At 45.7% G+C, this 23515-nt stretch overlaps 1 protein-coding gene across 1 annotated transcript in view; it reads left to right on the forward strand.

Moving 5' to 3' along the window:
* The window catches only part of Lmcd1 (LIM and cysteine rich domains 1), a 65067-nt gene that overhangs the window by 25431 nt on the left and 16121 nt on the right, over positions 1-23515 (forward strand). Inside the window, exons 2-4 of the mRNA XM_036181482.1 lie at positions 7180-7268; positions 12437-12692; positions 20712-21047. Coding sequence (XP_036037375.1) covers positions 7180-7268; positions 12437-12692; positions 20712-21047 — 681 coding nt within the window. The remainder of the gene's footprint in view (positions 1-7179; positions 7269-12436; positions 12693-20711; positions 21048-23515) is intronic.

A 23515-nucleotide genomic window follows, 5' to 3' on the forward strand; every position in this document is an offset into this window, starting at 1 on the left:
CTGTACTTGAAGTCTATCTGTTGCCTTGAACATCTTTTGGTTTATTGATCAAAATAAGAGCAGGTGGTAGAATCCTGAGGTCAAGGAAACCGTATCTGAACCCTACCCTATTTCTCATAAATCAAACCTTCCTAGGACCTCATATAGTTGGTTTTTTACTCTTGAGGGCCCACCACCAAGCTCCCAAATAAATACACAGAGATTTATTCTTGCTTATAAATGTCCATCCTTAGCTTGACTTGTTTCTAGCCAACTTTTCTAACTTAAATTATCCCATTTCTCTTAAACTACATTTTGTTTCTGGGCTTTTTATCTTTGTTTATTCTATATGTCTTCCCTTCTTACTCCATGGCTGTTTGTATGGCTGGGTGGCTGGCTCCTGGTACCCTCCTCTCCTCTTTTTCTCTCTCCTCCTTCTTCCCTTTTCTTTATTCTCTCTGCCTGGCAGCCCCGCCTATTTCTCTCTTACCTAACTATTTGCCATTCAGTTCTCTATTAGAACAATCAGGTGTTTTAGGCAAAATGACACAGCTTTACAGAGTTAAACAAATGCAACATAAAAGAATACAACACATCTTTGCATCATTAAACAAATATTTCACAGTATAAATAAATGTGACACATCTTAAACTATTATTCCACAACAACCTCATGACCCTACAGACATGCATTACCTCCTTTTGTTCCCAGAGTCCCAGAATCAAGGACACCTTCAGTGAAAACTATCTGGGATCTGGAGACTTCTGGTTTGGTAAAGAGTCAGACCTGGATTTTCATAATTCAAGTGTGAATTATGTCCTAGGAAGTAAATCCCATCAGTTCTATGGACTTGTTTTCCTCAGAAGCAAAATGGAAAATACCTTCCTCATGGGATCACTATGAAGACCAAGCAAGATAGGGATGTGCCCCCACTTGTAAAATGGAAAGTACAGTATTGCTGGTGGCATGCTCTATAGCACGTTAGCTAAGGGAACACATAAAATAAAACCTGACTGGTGTTATGTCATGGCTCCATCACTTATACTCATCAATCTTCCAGAAGAGCATAGATATTTCTGGACCTCAGTATTGTGATCTAGAAATGAAAATAATAAAAAGTACCTCTTTGGTAGGGTTGGTGGAATATTAATGAAATATTATAGTGTATAAATGCTAGACATTTTCCTGGCACAAAGTATGTACTCAATAAATGTGAGCTACATCCATGATCATCAGAAAAGACAGCGCATCACACAGAGTAGGTTTTAGAAGCCCTCTCCTCTAGAGGGCTATATTCCAGACCATTCTGAATGGGAAAGTTGCTTTTCATCTGTTGACTAGGAATAATGGCAGTCTTCAAAGGTTGACCCCAATTGTTAACAAAAAGAATGATTAAGGAAGTGAAATCACTTGGTAGACTGTAAAGCTGTTATTATTGGGATATTTATAGTAGTGGGATAGTTTTAGGATTTGTTTATCTGAATGTAATACTGGCTCTTTCTCGACCCTCTCATAACTTCAATCTGCTCCACTTATCTCCATTCTCACTTCCTGTTTGCTACTGGAATTCTTGTGAGTTTGATTTAAGTAACCTAATAGGTTAATCAGTAATCCTTAATGACCTATATCTATGGGACTTACTTGTAACAGTCCCTGTCAGGTAGAATCCAGCATGTATTTGAAAGATATTACCTCAGGAAACACTTGGCATAGTCAGAGGCCATGTGCTAGCACTAATAGACCACTGTCAAATGGTAAGACCAGGACCTTCATGTAATCAAGAGAATCTCTTACCCATAAATGAGAGAACCTGTAAGATGTTGGGACCAGCTCAAAAACCCTTTAAGGAACCAGGTCTTTGCAGGTAATTTAATGTTAAGACAAGATGGATGACCAATTACAAAACTAGTTCATATTTTCCGGGGTAATAAATCACAATCTTAGGGGTAAAATTTTCAAAAACAGAGAGATTATTTGTGTCTCCCAGGACCAAGAACTGCAACTAGACTCAGCATGCAGGCTAACTAAGTCTTAGAGCTGAGGATCTGAGGGAAATAATTGTTGCTGAATGATACATGACTCAGGGGAGCCAATAGCCAGTGTCCTTCTGCCATTATATAGCATTGGAAGATTGTCAGCCATCTTTATGCCATATTACCAAAATTTTGATAACATTTGAAACAGTGGTCCATATGTATCTCATTTTACAAACAACTTTTTTCATTGTACATGAGTCCCACAAGGAGAAGGACATTGAGCAGGATACTTCTTTTCTAATTCCCACGTCCATCCTGAACTCCACACTGCAGTCTCCCTCTTAAATTCCTCTTCATCTCAACCCTATACTGCTCTCGGTGACGTTTTGTCATCGGGACAATTCCTGGGAAGTGGGAGAGGTGGTCTCGTCTATGAAGTGCCAAGCATGAGGGCCTGAGTCTGGATCATCAGCACTCGCATACAAGCAAGGCACTGAGGAGTGGTGATGCATGCCTGTAACCCTGGTGTGAGGGCAAGGGTGGGGACAGGAGGATCCCCAGAACTCAGTGGCTCGACACCCTAGCTGAATTAGTGAACCTACTGGTTCAGTGACAGACAGTGCCTCAGAGAGTAAGGGGGAGAACAGTAGAGAAGAGTACTCAATGCCAGTCTCTGGCTTCCACATGCATGTGCATGTGCACAGAGACAGAGACAGAGAGATAGAGAGGAGAGACAGAGAGGAGAGACAGAGAGGAGAGAGAGAGAGAGAGAGATCCCCTAGATGTTCACCAGAAAGTCCACATTAAAGGAGACTAGAGTCCCCAGGCTGTCTCTTGCTCCCTATACCTCCATTAGCTACCTAAGTAGTCTTCAAAGGAGGTGGAGTGGGCTGGGAAGAAGGGAGGTAGGGGAAGCTTTGGTTTGGTTGTAAAAACAAGAAAATAAAAAATAAATTAAAAAAAATTAAATGAATGATTCAGTTCCAACACATTATATTACATGCACCACATCCTACCAAACCAGAGCCAAAAACCGTTGTCAAAATGTGCTTTCTTCCCCTCAAGAGAAAACTCGAATTAGATGCTGCATTCTAAGAAACCTTTGTTAAAGGGATGGTTCCCTTAAGCTTCAGTTCTCAGCTACTGGGAGAGGCTGGGAGACACAGTGCCATCCATCAACAGCATCTGCATCACAGAAGTGCACTGTTTATTAACCAGAGGATCTTGTTTGGAGCTCTGTGGCCAGCTGATTCCCCTCCCTGCTCCTCAACATCATTTTCTCTGTGTTGAAGATACTTTGGTCTGCCTGGCTCCAGTGATCGGCATGCAGCGAACAAGTGACTATTCAGTGTGTTGAACAGTCAGCCAGAAAACTCACGGCATGCATGGCCTGACTGCCCAAATGTAACTCTTCCTGGCAAGGCCATTTATTTTTCTTTCTAGAACTTATGTTGTCATGGAAACTGGGCCACTGGCAGGCTGGAGACTGAGTTCTGCTTCCTATACCCATGTAGCTATGGCTACCTGACTCAAGGATAGACCTCCTCCATCATCACTTGCTTAAAAATAGTGGCCTTTCTTGGTTAGGAACAGCTTCACTGAAAGAGATGATCAGGTACGACACAGCCATCACCAGGTACCTACCTTGGGCCTGCATAAGCCTGGCCTGTCTACAGCCAGTCGTGGATGAGAGAGGGGCTCATAAGCCCTGACCATTTTGCTGAAATCACAACTACTGACAGTCTAGGAAGCAGTATGTCACTCTGTCCTGTTGTGTGGCCACCAGGCTCCAATGGACAGCTCCGAGCCATGGTTACACATATACAACCCTGGTTAGAACTCAGGAAGTCACAAAACAGAATGGCATGAGAATGTGTTTATTATACATGTATGAGATTGTCAACAAACAAGTTTAATTAATAGAAAACTGAACAATACCAAGAGTTTCTCCAGGGCCGAAGTTAAAATCAGCCTTACCTAATGACTTAATCACGAAGTATGGAGCCTGTGTTGGCCTTGTGTTTTGTTTTGCTTGCTTACTTCTTGACTTCTTAAATCTAATCACAAGAGACAACAAACAGATAAGGAAGAAAGTGGAAAATAAACAACATATGGGGTCTGCCCTTCCAAAAGTTGTTCCCCAGAAGTCCCCAAGGAAGCAAAAGCATGAAAGAAAGTTTCAGAACAACCAATTCAAGGACTTTCAAACTGTCTTTCATAAGATCTACTGAGAACAGCAAATACTCAGTGCATAATACGTGTGCTGAATCCTTTCCAGTTTCTCATTTAACTTTCTGGGCAACTCCATGAGGCATGTGTCTTTCCTGCTATCCCAGTGAGTCAGGAAGAGAGAGACTCAACAAACTCAGCCATTGATCCTGTACAGTAAGAGGGAGGGAGAAAAGCAGTACTAAAGCCAGCCCAGCCTGACCCCTCCCCAGGGCGCTTCTCCCTGAAATAGGGGCTCACTCCCCCACTCTCTTGTTGCAGTTAGCACAGGCTGGCATCTTAAAGGTTAGAAGCCTTTGCACAGCCAGCAGCCACCACGTGTATTTGATCATGTGATCTTCACTTCCACCCTGCTGCTACGAACCGCTCTGTAACATCTCACAAGTGACAACTGTCGGGAACACAAGCCAGACAGCCCCACCCAGGTGGTTTTCCAGTTTTACAAAGCAGAAACTTAACCTAGTAGAACAATGGCTTGCATCCAGTCACACACATAGCTGATAAATGCCAGACCTAACCCAGTGAGGCTGGTCCCCACATCACAGGCTATCACGCTTAGGAACAGCACTGTCTTACATCGCTGTTTCTCAACCAAACAGGAGCCAGCAGCCACACTGAGGCTCAACTCCAGATCAGTCGTCAAAACTAATTCTCTCCTGGGAGGACTGTTAAATAGTCCCTCATTAGAAGATCAGCTCTGCTCAGGCCTGCTGTGCCACTTAGGAAATGCTTCCGTGAATGTCTTCTTTCCAGGCCTCTGGGTATATCTGAAACACTCCAACAATGATGCCTTATTCGTGAATTAAGTCAACCTGGAACCACTCAAATATTAAGTGTAGAAAGATTGCTATATTTCAGCTAGTATAATTCAAGGTGTGGGGGAGGTGGAGAGGAGGTGGACGGAAGCACACAGGCGGGCCAATTGCTCTAAGGAACAAAGTTCTGTCTCTAGAACAGGGCCCTGACTTAGGGAGATAGTGACCTGAGCCATCTCAATGCTCATACTTAGCACAGATCTGTAATCTTAAGTCCCAAAGGGCTAAGGCAGGAGGATCTCATGTGTGAGGCCAGAAAGGAACATGTAGTAGGACCCATTTCAGGGAGAAAAACATATAACATGATTTTAGTACTAATCAGACACAAATATAAACACACAGTCCTCTGAATACCTATGACTAGATTGCTGGTCTAGTTGTTGGGAGATTTGGATGCAGGAGAGAGATATTGTAAAGGACCACTGTGCTGAATCCTAACACTGGCAAACAAACTTCACCAGGTCCCCTCCTGACCCCCACCTCCATACACACACCTTTTAAAACCAAACAGAAAGCTATAGAAAAGTCACTAAAATTCTTACAAGCATGAGGACCTGAGTTTTAGCCCCAGACCCCATATAAACAAAAGCCAGTGTGGTGATACATGCTGGCAATATGATAGCTTGAGAGGCAGAAACAAGTAACTACTCTGGCTCACTAGACAGACAGTCTAGCCTGTGCCTGCGTTGTGAGTTCAGGACAGGGTAAGACTGTTTTGCATAGCAGTGTGGTTGTGACTGAGGAGAAACAATATCCATCATGGTCCTCTGGCCTTCACACGTGTGCGCGCGCGCACACACACACACACACACACACACACACACACACACCACAGTGAACCAGAAATGTCCCCAGAAGCACACTCAGATTACCACACCACAAGACACATTCTACCATTTGTTCTCTTTCAGCCTCTTCCCACAACCAGGCTTCCCTTCTCTCCATTTTCTATCCATTCAACCTGCGCAGTCTAAATCCCCAAGGGACCTGGTTCAAGAAGCCTCCCTGGTCCTCCCATCTGAGTTTCTTCATAGATGCCTTCTTCCATACATCTGAGTTCATGTCCAAATCATAGCAATGACCATAGCTAGACTTGCAGTCTGGGGCCACAGCCTAGCCCTTGCTGTTACTCAGCAGCCATTTGCAAAACGAAGTGAGAAGTTGGAGCTTCCCTCTCTATAGCCCCTGGCTTGTGTATCCATTTAGGGCATACAGCTCCTAATGTTAAAGCCCCCATGCAGGCCACAGAGTAGCCATTAAGTAAATGTTAGGCCATCTGTGCGTTTGTTAAAATGAGGAGCTTATTCATTTACATTTCTAACGGGTTGAGCCCTGCCTGCTTCTGATAAGAACACACACACCTCTACTAAGTCTTCCCACCCCCCCCCCCCCCCCCACCCCCCCCCCCACCCCCACCCCAAGGGAAAACTAGGTTGTTTCTCAGCCTGCAGATTCATCACTAACCCATCGCCTCTCCAGTTTTAATGTAATACATTTCTGGGAATTTGCTCAAGGGCAGTGTGATGAAAGGGGGCCACAGGAATTGTGCATTTCTGGTGAGCTTGTGGGTATAGTTTCTGGTTCCAGGAACCCACAAGAGCCACTGGATCTAACCACAGCAGCAATGGCAGCCGAATGCACTCCTGTTTCCTAGGGCATGTAATGAAAAACAAAACCTGCCTTGGGTTGCCCTTCCTCCATTTCAAATGCTCATGAGATTGTTTTTGGTACATTAGCAAAATATTGAAGTTCTACTCTGAGCCATAAACAGCTGGGAGCAGTTCCTTTGTTTGTGTCTGTAATGTTGGTTCAGTCACATCCTATCAATAAACCAGAAGGCGGTGAAGGAGACACTCTGGAAGATTCCGTTCCAGTGATAGACAAATCAAGGAATGAGTAAAGGTGGGGAATGAAGCAGATGGCCCCTCACAGGAGTCTTTCCAGCAGCCCTGGAGCCTGGCAGTGAGCCCCAGTAGAGCTTTTATTAGGAAGGGCCCCACCCTTCAACACTTGCCGCCTATGGCCCCATTCCCGGATGTTCTTCTCTGTTCCCAGTAAACAGTGAGTGGCAGCATATTGATCAGGAGCCCTTTGAACCCCGCACAGTCCCTTTGCTGTTATGCCAAGTCTCCCAGAGGTCAATGTGAAGGAAAACACCCTCTCTGTGTCTCCTTTTCCAGATGTCCCTGGGCCAGCAGCAGTCCACAAGAGGAGTGACTTGTCTTCGGTGCAAGGGGATGTGCTCCGGCTTCGAGCCTCATTCGTGGAGGTAACGGATTTGGTCAAGGGGACTGTCTGCTTTTGTTTCTTGACTGTCCTTTGCAAAAATGTGGGTGGTTCTCTCTGCTGGCGCCGGGGTAGGAGGATACATGCTAGGAAGGGCAGCTGGGGAATGGGGGCCCCCTTTCTGTCCTAATTCAGGAATGGGTGAATGTTGTAAAGATCTTGGGGAGCAAAACTAAGGGAAAGTTGCTTTGCATTTCATAAACCATCTCAAGGTAGATGCTACCAAGCCTGGCCCAGCAAGGATTATGTCTTGTTTTGTTTTGTTTTTCTTGCTGTGACCAAACATCTGACAAGGAGCAATCTAAGGGAGGAAGGGTTTCTTCTGGCTCACAGTTGGAAGGGACACCATCTGCCATGGAAAGGAAGGCATGGGGGCAGGATTACGCAGTTAGCACGCTCACATCTTAGTGGAACAGGAAGCAAAGGTCAGACAGGAAGTAGAGCTGGGCTATGAAAACCCCCAAGGTCCCACTCCCATGGACTCACTTCCTTCAATCCAGCAAAGCTCCACCTCTTACCATTTCTATAACCGTATAAAACAGCTACCAGCTGGGAGGGACCAAGTATTCAAACGTATGAGCCTACTGGAGAGATTTTATATACAAGCCACAACAGATGACTATGGGAAGAGGATTGGGGCTGCCTTTGGGGAAAGACTGTCCCTTCTCGGGTCTGAAGATGGGCTTGCTCTCACCTCACTGAAGCAGCATCTCCTGGTTGGATTTTAGCCTAGGTGTGGCTCCTGAAATAGAGGTCAAAGGTTGAGCTAAGGAAATAGCTCCATCAGTAAAGTGCCTGCCTTGCAAGCATGCGGATGGACTTGATCTCCCTTTTCAAATGTCTCTGAGGAGACAAACACAGGAGGGTCCCTGGTTTTTCCTGACCACCCAGGCTAGCTTTCTTGGCAAAGTCCAGTATAACTTCTTTGCAACTTCTAAAGCAATGAGAGACCTTGTCTCAAATAACAGGAAAGGCAGCACCTGAGAAATGATGCCAAAAGTTGTCCTCTGACTTCACACACAGAAGCACATGCATGCACACACACAGCATACACACACGCACGTAGTCAAAGGCATTCTGTCCACAGTGCCGGGAAACCAGATCCTGAGATTCCTATCTTTACATGAGGAATTTCAGGTCCAGCCAGAGTTCTGGAATTTGTCTTTCTTCTTTTATCTCTGAGGGCTCTGAAACATTGTTGAGGCTGCCAACAAACACAATGGCCCAGCAATCTTCATGTTAGCATCTGTGTGATGGTAGCTCTAGAGCTGTGAAGGATACAAACTGAGTGACTATCCTTGCCACCACAGATGAAGGGGCCACACTCCAGAGAACACCATAGCAAACCAAGAGCTTTTGTTCTCAGCATCTTATTATAGTTTCGACATTCAATGGGGATCAAAATTCCCCAGGTGTTTCCTAGGATGCTGGCAGCCATGGTGAGACCGCAGTTGAAAAGTATCTGCTATGCATGAGACCCTATCTCAAAAGAAAACAGCCTACTTATTAACAAGCAAATGTTTCTATGTTGGAATGTTAATCAACATTACATATTATATAGTGTTTCTCCTGTTTTCAAGTATGTACAGGGAAGGTGGGTAATTGGGAAGAATTTACTAACTGACATGATTTGAATTTAGGCCTGATTGAGACACAGTCTCGTGTTCTTAGGTGTCTGCACTTGTGAGCTTTGGAAGCACTGCCCCATTCCTTTACTCCATTTCCTAACTGGCTTCAGCCTCAGAGGAGTCCACATGGTCTTCCATTGAAGGGACCCTGGAAGTCATATAACCTGAGCCTCTATTCCTACATGACTTCCCCCTTCAGCTGACTTGATCCCAGCATCAAGGATTCCATTCATTCCTGCCTTAGCCATTTGAGTAGCTTGTAGCCTGGAGGGAAGTTAACTTATCCATTGTGAATCCTACTAGTCCTAAATCTTCCTTCCACCGGGTCTCAGACAATATTGAGCAATTTCTTCAACTCTTTTTGGACAGCTAGATGATCTCTGTAAATTTCTTGAGACAGGGAGTAAATGCTCACTTAATGCACAAGGGTCAGTGCTAGGCTGCTGCTACCTAACATCCTAAAATGGTCCTGTAGTGTATGTGGTTTGGTTGTCTAGTTGTTTACAGAGGCAAAGCAATCTGGTCCTATCCATCACACTTCCTAAGAACAGAAGTCTCCTTGCATTGTTTTAACCCTTGTGTTTGCTTGTCATCCTGCCCATGGGTTGAATATCAAGTGAATTTCTTGAGAAGCACTGATTGAATTTGGAGGTCCTACATAAAAACATGTCACCTTGCATTGGAATGACCATATGAGGAGTTTCTATTCAACCCACATTGATGCAGAGATGTCACAGCATCTGGGGGGGAAGGGGACCACACTTCCACACATCTTCATTTCCCAGTTTTCACAGTCAGTTGATGAAGGTGCTGTATTAGTTTAATACACTTCTGTGGCAATGATAAATACCCCCAAGTAAAGCAACTTTAAGGAAAAGAATTCATTTGGGCTCCTGGTTCTAGAAGGTACATATAGTCCATCTTGGCAAGGAAAGCATGACAGCAGGAAGATGAGGCTGGCCTGTCACCTTGCATTGGTGGTCCAGAAGAGAGAAAAAACAGGAGGTGGTGTCAGTCTATCAAATTTCAAAGCCCACCCCCAGTGATACTCTTCCTTCAGCAAAGCTCTGCTTCCGAAAGTTTTATAACCTCATAAACATCACCATCAGTTGGGGGCCAATTATCCAAACACATGAGCCTATGGAGGATATTTCATATTCAAATCACAAGAGATAGTTAAATGACTGAACTTTTGTCAACCTGGTTTAAAAGAAAAGCCAGTGCCTATCTGCCTGTCCAAAAAGAGAGGAGAATTGGCCACATTAATGCCACTTAGGTTCTTTGGGGATATGTATGTGTCCCTCACATTTGGGTACCTGACAAGAGCTGGGGCAGAGTTGGAAGGGGTCTTCCTCAACTGTCACAGCACAGCAGTGGGCCCAACAGTAAGAAGAGCATGAATATCATGGACACAACCTCAGAGAATATCCTCATGTTTGCAAACATTTTCCCCATCTCAAATGGTTTGCATTCCCAGTGGCTCTGGTACATCCCAGGATCCCATATTAACAAAAACAGCCCCAAGCAGCCTCCACATCAGGTTCCACAAATACGGTCAAGTGGAACACAAAAGACTTACAGTTGGGGCTGTCCTGTGTGCCAACACACTGAGCTTTTTTTTCCCCATGTCTGCTATTGCCACCTCTCACGTGAAAATGACTATCACTGTCCATCACCAGCCTTCCAGCCTGCCTCTTAAAAGGAGGGGCAAGAGACTCCAATGAACTGTGAATGAGATGCCCACTTACACATAACAGGGAACTTCTTTCTGTGGGACCAAAAAGAAAAGACTTCTCATGTGCAACCTGCAGTGCCCTTAAGGTCCGTTGTCTCCTTTGGGGCTGGGACAAATCCTTCAGGTCATAGATTTAACTCTTCTACATGACAACATACCAGATGTGAACATTCTGTCCATCAAGCCACACAAGATTCAACCTGACATGAACCAAAAATTAGTTGTTTTTAGGCTTCCTTAACTCAGCTGTTTCCAGACTCCAGAGCACAGAGCACTGAACTCTCATCTATGTCCCACCTACACACATTTGGGAGTGAGTCACAGGTAGTGGAAGTACCCCATGCCCCCAATTCCATTGCAGTTCAGCCTTCTCCTGCTCCACATTACACTTCCCTCTCCTTCTGCTATGCCAGTTGTGAGCTCCTTGGAGGTTCCAGTTAAACCACCTCCTCAGATGAGATGCACTTCTCCACCCCACTCCCAAGCCACACTAGTGAAGTGTTGGGGCTGCTGTTTCATTGATGGAGCCTGAACCATAGGATGCTTTAGTCCACATCCCAAGCTTTTATCCACTAGATGACAGGGGCACCCTGCCTCCTAACCATGATAATGAAAACTGCCAACGTTGCTAACTACTCACTGAGGGACATGATTGAGTTTAGTGACCATGGCTGTAAGACTATATCCAGTGAGACCCATGCCAGCCGGATGTAAAAGCAAACAGGGCTGTTTCAGGTTGCTCTGACTTCTCCACACATCTGCAGCCGAGCCCCCATGCCTTGCCCCCATCCCTGTGGTGGGTCTTAACATCGCTCACTTTGTTTTTTTTTAACAATCTCTTAAATTGCATGCACTGGGGCGTCTGAGACACTGCACAGCAAGCCTATGGTGACAGGCCTTGTGAAGGGAGGGGAGAGCACTTTCCTTCTCACACCATGGAACTCTCTGGAGCTCTAAACCTTTATAGCATGACACAAAACAGTCAAACACTTTCTTTTATTAATTGTCAGAGGGAGAGGCACCAGGGCTTTCAAGTGAACTTGAAACTTCCCCAGAATGTATTTCCTCCTCCTGGGCCCCTGACAGAGCCACCCTCCAGGGACATCAATCTCCCCAGCTGGAAGGTTTTACTCAGTTCACTCCCTTCCCTCTGGCTTCTGTCCACAAATCTGAAGAAAATTCCCACCAGATCTCACTTCAGTGGGCATGCTGAAGAATTTCAACCAGAACTTATGAAGCTCATGAATCATAGTGGACAATTTTAATGATTCTTAAGAGCAGAGAACTTAGCATACTTTTTTTTTTGTAAAGGGCCAAATAATAAATATTTTAGGCTTTGATGGTCAGAGGGCCTCTGTTGTAACAATTCAACTGTGCCATTCTAGCCCCAAAGCAACCAAGGGTAGATATACAAATAGATGAGCATGCCATGTTTCAATAAAACTTTATTTATAAAAAGCAAGTCAGGGGCCAGGTTCAGACCACAGTCCACACACATTTTGAATAAATTTGCTTTTGCCATGGTAACCACCAAGAGGAAACTACAGCTCTTGTTGACAACCATCATGGAACACAACCTTCTCAGATGATATTTGCATTTTGAATTCCCCAAAGCCAGACAGAAAAGAAACAGGTGTGCTGCCCCAAAGACTTTGTCTGTCTGCTGCCACTCTTTCCAGGTTAATAACGTGAAACTCTGTGCTTGGGTACAAAACAGTAGATGCTGCTGATACAGCCAAAGCATGTCTTCTCTGGAAGATGACCTCACTTCTTTCCACTGTCCCCCAGGAAAATATGTAAGTCTTGTAAATGCAGCCAGGAAGAGCACTGCCTGAGCTCTGACCTGGAGGATGATCGGAAAATCGGGCGCCTGCTGATGGACTCCAAGTATGCCACCCTCACTGCCCGGGTGAAAGGTGGAGATGGCATCCGCATCTATAAGAGGAATCGCATGATCATGACCAACCCCATCGCCACCGGCAAAGACCCCACCTTTGACACCATAACCTATGAGTGGGCTCCTCCAGGAGTCACCCAGAAACTGGTAAGAATGGCCTCTTCCTACCCTGTTAAGTATGATCTGTCATAGATTCCTGAAACTCAATGATGAGGTAGAAATGGCCATAGTTTCAGCTCTCCTCCTGCTTCAGGTAATCACACAAAGACAGTCTGGGCCTCAGTTTTTCTCATTCACAGAATGGAGAGAGGTGTTCATATGAATTCTTGAGGGCTTTCCAGTTCTATACATACAGGCATTCAATATGTCTTTGGGGCTCCTCACTACTGAACAGTGGAATGGTTTCACACAATTCTCTGAATGCTCTTTGCTCTCTGTGAGATGTTCATTTCCACATGAAATGATCTGGAACCCTCAACAAACCTATGGGAAAACAGAGGAGCAGTCCTCCCTCCTCAGACATGGAAGCCTCTTGATCTTGAATGAATGAATGAATGGCTCTTAAGGTTCCATGAACTCCACCACCCTGCAAGGCAGAGAGATTCCCTTACACAACAAGGAACAAAGAGTGACTTTGCAAGTTGTCTGAGTGAAGCAAGGGACTGAAGGCTGGCCACGGAGGGTGGTATCAGAGCAGTGGCAGAGCCAGCACATGCCAGGGCATCCAGAAATCCAGTCTCCTCTCAGCTCCCAGAGTGTGCAAACCATCATTTGGTGCTCACAAAGTCAGTGGGACACAAGCCATCAAGTCATAAAGATCCGGCTGAGGGTATCAGGAAGCAGCTGGTGAAGCCCGGATACGCTCCCCAACTAATCAGGGGCAGCCATCAGAGGGCCATGGTGAATGCTGTCTTGTAAAACCGCCTGACACTACAAAGCCCTCCTGTCTGCCTCGCAGCTGGCTGGTCTCAGTTCTGGCACTGGCCAACACTCTCTTTGTTCACCCTCCCTTCTCTGTTTTCATTACCAAGTGGTCGAGCCTGATTGAATGTTGGAAGTGGGACAGAATCTGGCTGTCCATCATCCTTCCCTACCAGAATAAAAGCTAGAGGATTCTATCAGCCTTCCAAGCTGGTGCCCATCAGCTTGCCTGTGCCTCTGTATCAAGCACTGCTGTGTACTGGTCATCAAACAAAGATTATTTCACCCACAGCCTTATGGAATGTCCTAATGTATTACACATATACTGTTATTGCAATCAGGTACCTAGAGGGAAACTGAGCCTCAGAGGGGACCTTCAACTAGCCAAATGACCAGCTGATTTAGATGGAGCCAAGCTTCCATACCCACCCCCATCAAAGCCTATATTCCTTCAACCCCAGCCTAGGCCATGTAGGAAAGGAGGCAAGCAGGAGAGTTAGCTTATTTGAAAGCAGGCTTCCAAGAAGGGAGAGAAGCTTGAGTGGGCTTTGGCTGCCAGCCAGGAAAAGGAGGGGAAAGAGAAAGAAGGTGGAGGGAGCCAGCATCTACTTAGCAGTCTGCATGTATGTCTTCTGAATGTCTGCCACTCCTTACATCACACACCCAGGCTTGTGAGTCTCATGCCTCATGATATGCTGCCATATCCAAGGTGACCACTGACAATCACCAGTGATCTGCCTCCCTCTGAGCCCATCATACCTCAGCATCCTACTTAATACAGACTCTGGGTGCAGTCACCTGGGGCTAACATGTGAGATGTAACTCATTTGCTGTCCTTAGCTAACAGCCAGAGAAGAGTCAGGAAGAGATGCCTTGCGCTGCATGTCCTGACTCCAGAGCCCAGGTATATTCTCCTGCAAAATCCAGGAAACAGCCCTTTTCCTGAGCCTTAGCTCTCAGCATAGCTGACTTTTCTCCTGATTCTTGTGGAATATAAAGGCTCTCCACCTGAGATGTCCCCATCAGATGCAAAACAGAACATTACTCGGGCCCCCAGGAAATTCACAAATTCGAGATGAATCTTTCCAGCTGGGCTGCCTCTCCCTAAAGTTCTGGGTAATGAGACTTTAACTACCTTCCTAGAGAGACATCTGGAAGATTGTCTTACAAAAGCCAGACCAGTGCCAGACATTACTGAGGCCCAGACTTCTAACTCTGCCATCTTATTCTACACTGGGAGTAGAATCCATAGTGAGTGCCTGGAGGCCGGGGTTGAGCAGGATCACATACATGCCTTTCATCAAGGATCAACGAGCAATGTCTGTCATGAGCATGGACAGAGATGTGATGGCAAACAGGCAAAGCTAGACCTCCCAGCCTTATAGCATGCACTAATGGCAAGTGGATATGCAGGGTTCTTTACAATGCAAAGATGGAGCCAGCCACACAGTTGCAGCAGGACCACTGGGTCCTGAGGAAAGAAGTCTCCCATTCCCCAAGGCCCAGTCAAGAATCCACTTGTAGCCACACATACCCATGAGCAATGCAAAGTTGTTAAGGAACACTATAGGTGCAAAGACAATGAGTATCAATGCTATGGGATTCCTGGCAAAGGATAGGGCTGGTACTGAAGGCCAGAGAAACAGACACAGCCAAGGGACAGGGGATCCTGATACCAGATAACAGGGAAGAAAAGAACTTGAGACGCGAGCTACTGGGTCCAAAGCTGTTGCTACCGCATATTATCTGTTGTATGAGTCAAGGGCCTACTCAACCCTTCTGTGCCTGTTTCCCACATTATATCAGTACCTTCCTCCTAGGTTTTCCTGAGAATTAAAGGGGTCAGCAGATATATAAGAGCTTTACATTATAAAAATCCCTGGAACATGGTAAGATCTACCATATTGTGGTCTATTCCCACCACTGTTAAACTGCTAACCTTGGGGGAATCCAGCCCCCTAGCAATGAAAGCAATTACTCCCCCCAAGAGATGAATCCTGTGACTGGGTTTCTTCAACAACTAGAATAGTGAGGTGTTGCCTGAGTAGCAAAGCTATTGCCTCCACCTTCCCAAACTCATTTGAATAATGGGGTGAAGACAGTCCCTGGGCATCCCCTAAAAAGGGGCTATGTGGGTGACTTGGCCACCCAAAGCTGTGTCCTAATCCATTCCCTGGGCCCTATACCTTGACCTAGACATTGGCATATTCAGCTATCATTTCTCACTGTCGTTTGATGGCCACAGCCCCTTCCCTGCCACCCTTCAATGACCCCAGAGAGACTGACCCTAGATGTCTGCTTCCACTATGCCCACAAAAGAACTTGTCTGAGGGTTCCCTTCTGCGCATGCTTAATGCCCCTCTTATTGCAATCTGGTAATGCATGGAAATCCCTTCACTGCTTCCAACTGATTCCTACACACCCAAAGACTGAGTGAGCCTCGGTTCTTGAGAGCCACCTAGGCAACACAGTCATGCTACAATCCACCTGTTATTTACCAATAACTGAAAAAACAGCCACTGTACCCATTGCCTCTTAATACAGGGCAGAGAAGAATCCCTTCTCACATGGGGCAGCAGCTATGTGGTATCTCAAGGAATCTGGTTATCCTTGCATTAGCTAGAGGATCTCAGCCTCCTTGGCCAGGTAGAGTCCTTTGTCCCTTTGTCCCAAGCTGGAGTGAACTACTTCTCCCTGGGTTGTGAGGAGGATTGGGCAAGGTTGCCCCAGTCCTCTCTAGTACTCATGCAGCCTGCCCTGAACTTAGCAGAAGACAAAATTAGAGTCCACAGGGGTTAGGCACTTGGGGAGATGAGTTAGTTGCTGAGCCTCTGCCCCACCATCCCAGGACTGGCCAGCTCCTGTTTCTGGGAACGTACTTGAAAAGCAACTGAGCATACGCAGATGGACCTGGAGTTGACAAAGTGCACCATGAGAATTTTGTGTCAACAAAGACTCAGATGGGGTTCCTGGGATCTAGGACACAGTCAACAAGAAGGCATCCACAGTTAGTTGGCAATCTGACTTCAGTAGAAGCTGGTCACATGGCTCTTACCTTCTCCAGAATTTAGTTATTAAAAAACCCAGTGACTGCCAGGCCTGGGACATACCCACCCCAGGTTCTTCTCCCATGTTCAGCTTCCTGTTGCTATGACAAATGCACAGGATAAATGACTTATAAAGAGGAAAGGGTCGTTAGGGCTCCTTGTTCTAGAGGCTTGGGTCTGTGATCAAGTGGGTCCATGTGACACTATAGTCGGACCATGAGGAAAGTCGCTCACTTCACAGCAAGGAAGCAAGAAAGAAGGGACCAGGGACCATCTCTACGCTCTTAAAAGGCTTGTCCCAAAGTGACCTAAAAGCCCCATTACACTCCACCTCTTTTAAGTGTCCACCACATCCCAATAGCACCAAGCGGGAAACCTAATCATTAACTCATGAATCTTGGGGAACAGTGACCGTTCACATTGTGGCCCCTCTGCTTACTGGTATCTGACTGTAGCTTTGGCTGCTCAGTGCAATTTTTAGTGGACGTTTACATGTTAATACCCATAAGTCCCAGTGAGTTCAGCTCCGATTGGCGAGACTCGGGCAAGCTGGGTTCACAGAGGATGGACAGTGGAAGCCAGGCCTCTCAGTTTCTCATGTTGTGGCCTTGACCTTTGCCTTCACTCTGACCTCTCCTCCCCGAAGACCCACTAAGCAGAAGATCTCTGGCTGTGAAGGAAACAATAGTTATTTTAAACACATTAATATTCAGACAATTACCAGTCACATAGATGGGGAGTGCTGTTGACGTGAGATCCTGTCGGTTCCACTCTTACAGGTGCTGACACATATTTTAAAATTAATAAACCATGAAATACCATATTCCCACAACGATTTAATTATACTTTTCCAAGGAAAGCAATTTTAAACTAGATTGATTTTTCTTTTAATCAGGGGTATTGCCCATGAGGTAAATGAAATAAAAATGTTCATTTTGGAAGGGAACATAATCCACACTACAAAGCCAGCGAATGTAAAATGAGCATTGTTTTCAGCAAAAATGAGACTCTGTGGCAAAGCCTCAGGCAAGTCAAAGCTCATGCAAGCCCCTCTGAGGTGTTACCAATAGTCCCAGCACTTCTTTTTGGGGAATTCGTGAGTTTTCGAAATTCCAAAGCATGAGGAACTTGCCTTGCCTCAGTTCCCGGCTAGGTGCTTGGGGTCCCGGTTGATTTACCACATGTATTTGTTTCTTGCTAGTGTTTCATTGAAAAAGTAGTTACATTTGTCGTTTTCCCTTGTTGCTGTGGCAGAACAATTTGCAGAAGCAGCTTAAGAAGGAGGATTTATCATGACTCACATTTTGAAAGGGTGCAGCCATCAAGGTGGGGAAAGCATGGTGGCAGGAGGGGCTTCTGGCTGTGACAGTGGGAGCATACGGCCAACGATTATTCACAGTAGGGCAGGAAGCAGAGAGAGAACGCTGGAACCAGGAGTAGACTATAAATCCCAAGGCATCCCCTCTAAATGGCCCACCTCCCAAAGGTTTCACCCCAAAATAATGCCACCGCAGGGAACCCCGTTTTTGGTCACATGACCCATGGGAGACATTCCACATTCAAACCCTGATAGTAGTGAAAGGTGTTGAAGCAACTTTCCACCTCAGTGACTGAGACTGGCAGCCAGCATGCAGACTCTTGGGTGCCACAGCTGCCCTGCAGAACTGGGGACTGTGCTTGAGAATCTACATTACCGAGTTTTCCAAAGGCTACTCACACACTGTGTCAGTTAGTGAACACGGCAGCGACGTATAAGTGCATTTCAAAAGGTGGAAAGTCACAGACAGGAAAGGAAGAGCAGCGAGCAGCATGCTGTAGGTGGTGTAGGCCTGTCACCCAATCCCAGAGCCTGCTGGATTTGCATGGTGCTCACTTTCGCAGCCAGGAAACATGTGCAGAGAGAGAGTGTGGAGGTGGCTGAAGTCACACAGCCAGAATGCTTAGGACCAATTTCAATCTAAGATGGGCTAAATCCAGAACCTTCATTCCCACTACTAAACTCTAAGGGATTTCTGCCCTTGGGGAGTGGATGGTTGCACTAGAAGGTAAACACACACACACACACACACACACACACACACACACACACACACACACACACTGGCCAAAGCTTCTAAGCACAGAAGAGATGAGCAGGATTTTTCCTTCATGAGCATCTCCATCAGCAGAAGCACATCTGCTGTAGGACCAGAGAGAAGACAGTACCTTGTAGGTCCAGGTCAAGTGAGATCAGCCTCTGCCATCATTCCTGTTGCCATGATTCTGCAGTGGTTTTATCGTCTGGTTACTGCCCAGAACATAACAACAGCAAAGAGGTTTAAAGTAGTGACTTTGCTTTGGTGGTACAAGCAAACTTACGTTCCTTACTTTTCTTGTTGTTGAAACAAAATACCAACCAAACACAGCATAAGGGAGGAAAGGGTTTCTTATGTCTGTGGTTTTAGGGTACAGCCCGTCACAGGGAGAAAGTGATAGCAGCAGGAATACTAGGTGGCTGGTCAGTCATATTGCATCTATAGACAATCAGCAGAGAGCGAGGGGGATGCCAGTGTTTGCTAGCTTTCTATTCTCTCTGAGACCCACAGCCCATGGGATGGTGCTGCCCACATTCTGGGTGGATCTTCTTCCCTCATTTAAACCTTTCTAGGAACATTCTCATAGACACACCCCAAATTGTGTTTCCCTGGTGATTCTAAAGTCAGTCAAGCTGAAAACACACATTAACCATCTCACTTGTCGCCATAATCGTTTCATGTCAGACAACAAAGTAAACTGATCTTGGTTTTCATTCTGACAGAAACTGAAAGGAGTAGACAGATACCCTTGCTCTCTCGAATGTCATTCCAAAGTGAAAATCCCAGTAGTGCCTGGGGAATGAACAACGAAACAATGCAGTCATCAGCCAGAACAGCCATGCCTAGTCACTGAGCAAATGGAAAGCCAGCTAACGGATTAAGTCAGTGCTTCTTTCTCACCTGTCAAAACCGGTGGCACATTGGTAGAGCACCTGCCTAGCATGTGTGCTGGCTTAGTCAAATCTCCCTAGAGATTTAAAATGCTTTGCCAGTCAGTGGATAACATCATATAGAGCAGGGATTCCCCAGGGCCTACAGCTTGATGAATTCAGACATAGGTACACATCCATGCCTCTAGCACCGACCGAAAGATACAGAAGCATCTCAGCACATGCAAGCTACAAGGCGTGCATTTCCCCTTTGCATTCTTTCTCTAACCTATGGATTCCTGTCTGAAATACGGGACAGGTATTGCTTTGTGACTTGTAAAAGAAAAACTAAAGTAGAATACAAACACGATGAGGCTGAGATGACAGTTCCATAGCTAAAGTGGATGCATGGCAGGCATAGAGCCTGAGTTCAATCCTCCTGCACCCATGTTTTAAAAAGCAAGAGCGATGGCACATGGAACCTCAGTTCTAGAAAGGCAGAGACAAGTGGATGGGGGGGGGGTTGATGGCCAGCCAATCTAGTCTATGTGGTAAGTCCACAGCCAATGAGAGACCTTGTCTCAAACAAAAGGTGGATGGATGTCCTCGTGTGCTTTCTGTTGCTCCACACTCTAGCCAAGAGCAACTTAGGGGAGCAAAGCATTTATTTATATTATATTATATTATATTATATTATATTATATTATATTATATTATATTATTATACTTTCAGGTCAGAGTTCATAATTAAGGGAAGTTGAGGCAGGAACTTGAGTAGGATTTCAAGTAGCAGAACCTGTGGAGGAACATTGCTTGCTAGCTTGCTCGGGTACCTGCCCAAAGAATGGTACTTCCCTCAGTGGGCTGGGCCCTCCTACATCAATTAACAGTCAAGACAACCCCTCAATGCCCACAGACCAACCAATAAAGACAGTTACTCAACTGGGTCTTTTGAGGGTGCTTCTAGGCTGGGTCAAGTTGACAGCTAATGCTAACCGGGACAACGGCACTTGAAGAACAACAGCAGCCAAAGGTGGCCTCTGACCTCTGCGTGCATGTACACACATGTGAACACGTATATACACAGTACACATGGGAAGGAAGGGAGGGAGGTAGACAGGGAAGAAATACTTGTATTTCAATCACTGATAGCAGTGGAAGATCATCATTTTTGTTTTAAGTAGCTTGGGTCTTAGCTTCCATGACCATGAACTCCAGCCGTATGACACTGTCTCTTCCATGCCATCCCCCTAGGGCCTGCAGTACATGGAACTCATCCCCAAGGAAAAGCAGCCTGTGACAGGTACCGAGGGCGCCCTCTACCGCCGACGCCAGCTCATGCATCAGCTCCCTATCTATGACCAGGACCCCTCCCGCTGCCGTGGACTTGTGGAGAGTGAGCTGAAAGCAATGGAAGAGTTTGTCAAGCAGTACAAGAGCGAGGCCCTTGGGGTGGGCGAAGTGGCCCTCCCAGGGCAGGGAGGCTTGCCCAAGGAGGAAGGCAAGACACAGGAAAAGCCAGAGGGCACAGAGACCACTGCCCCAACCACCAATGGCAGCCTGGGAGACCCATCCAAGGAAGTGGAATATGTGAGTGTCCCTTGTCGCTGGTCTGGCTGAAGCTGCCCAGGCCAGGGCTATGCTGTCAGGGTCCTATCTTGCCATATTCTCCTCTCATGCATGTGTGTATTCATGTTCAGTGAATGAGGCAGGTACTTGTTACTCTTCGTCAGACATCACTCATGGAAAATAACACCAGGTTACTGCCATGGAAAGGACAGTCTAGGACAGTGGTTCTTCACCTGTGGATCACGACCCCCTTTGCAAACTTCTATCTCCAAAAATATTTACATTATGATTTCATAACAGTAAGTAAAATTACAGTTATGAAGTAACAGTGAAAATAATTTTTTGGTTGGGGGTCACCACAACATGAGGAACTGTATTAAAGGGTTGCCTCAGTAGGAAGGTTGAGAACCATTGCTCTAGGATAATGCCACACATTTAATAAATGGCCACAGCTTAGGGAAAAGGCATCTAGCCCCCCTTGGAATAGGGATAGGCTTTGAGAATGTGATATGGTTCAACTTGACATGTGTGAAATAACTCAGGAACACCCAAACCATAGACTTTGAGCAGGAGCCTTGCACCCCCTTAAAGAGTAAGCTTGTTCATGAAAGCAAAGTACAATCGACATATTAATGGCAGTTCCATGTATATGATGGCACAGCAAGCTAGGGGAGCCAGAAGGGGTGAGTTTCACACTGTTCATGCGCCCATTGCGGCATCATCTGTTGGGTCCCAGGAAGTCAAGCAAGAAGAGGTCACTGCTCCCATATTTATGGGAACTTTGGGCTGAGGACTTGATCTAAAGGGGCAAGCTGTGGGTCAGATATAGGACATGGTTCCAGCTGTGTGCTTGCCAATTTTCCCTAGCAACAGTATGGAAGATGCACATACCTGGGCAGGACGGGAAGGGGGGGGGGGGGAGGGAGCATGTTGAGAAAACACAAAAGAGAAGCCAATGTTTCAGAGGTGAAATTCCCCTGAATGGGTTTGCCTTAAGCGGTTCCACAGGCCAAGAGTGAAAACATGGGGCTGATGGCCACTATGTTTTTACCCGGAGGGACTTATCCCTCCCCTTCAGCCAGGTGGCCTTTTTTGCCCCTTCTTTACATTTGACTATAAAAGTCCCAGCACAGAGATCCCTTTGTTTGCCAGGTCATCATCTTTGTGGTCAGATTTCCTGACAGAAGCAACTGAAGAAAGGAAGGTTCTATTTTGCCTTGTGATTTCTGAGGGTTTAGTCAATGGTCTCTTGGCACCATATGCTTGAGCAAGGGATCATGTAGGTGGGTGGGAAGCACCCAGTAGACAGAAAGTGGAGAGAGGAAACAGAGGAAGTGGCCAAGGTAAGGGACAGGTCCCCAGTGACCTACTTACAAGATCTAGCTAGACCTTATCTTCTTCTACCTTTTGTCACCTCCCAACAATGTCATCATATTTATTAGGGCAAGGCCTTCATGAGGTGATGGTATTTAGAAATGTCCTTGAAAACACCCCCAGAAGACCACTTTATTAATCCCCTGGACAATTCTCAATCCAGCCAAATGGACTACCAAGATTAGCCATCAGGACCCTTAACAAATTCTCCACAGGTGCCTGCTCTGAGGAGATTTCTACCAGGGTCCAGAACAAATGCTACAAGTGGCTAGATTACTAATCTGAGGGATAGCAAATGAATCTAAGCACACCAAGCTCCTTAGTCCATTCACTTTATTCTTATAAGTCAACTCTATCTACACATCTTTTCTGTTCTCACACTTGGCTCCTCTCTGTCCCTTCAGCTGTTCTCTCATTATTCTATCTAGTTCTTTCCATCTTCCTTCACCTCTTTGTTCCTCAAGTATGTGTATATATCTCCATTCATGAACAACTTGTTAGTAAAAACTGCAAAGTAAACTCTCAGGGACAAGTATTCTGAGAAGAGTCACACTTGGCAAAGACTTGGTCAGCTTAATTGGTGATTGACAACAGCTGTAGGTTGTGAAAAGTTCGGGCTATCTCTTAAAGGGATAGCTACAAGGGTTACAAGGGAAGAAAATAAATCAATGAGAGATTTAAGGAAAAGGCAAAGAATATGTCTACTATTTTATGTGAATAATAATATCCAGACATGGTTAGTCAGTTAACAGCCTTTTTCTGTTAATCACCTGATTCTCAGGACCTATACATAATTAGTCTACCGAGCCTAAAATCTTGCATTAAAAACTGGTGTAGAAATAAATACAAAGTGTTAATTATTTTTTGAATCAGAGTGGGGAGTTGCCAGTGGAAGAAGCTTAGAGCAACATAGGTGCTATTGATCTCTTGAAGGACTAAGATATACCAAGGCCAGACACCTGCACTATCACTTCTGATTCACTATAATTCTTCTAAAGGGTTTTGATCCAACAAGTCCAGGCACCTGCAATTCCACTCCATGAGAGTTCTACAAGGACACTTTGTCTGGCCAATATTTACCTTGTCAGTGGCTAAGGATGGAGAACAAGACCTCT

Source organism: Onychomys torridus, chromosome 3 (assembly GCF_903995425.1).
Source record: "Onychomys torridus chromosome 3, mOncTor1.1, whole genome shotgun sequence".
Taxonomy (NCBI): domain Eukaryota; kingdom Metazoa; phylum Chordata; class Mammalia; order Rodentia; family Cricetidae; genus Onychomys; species Onychomys torridus.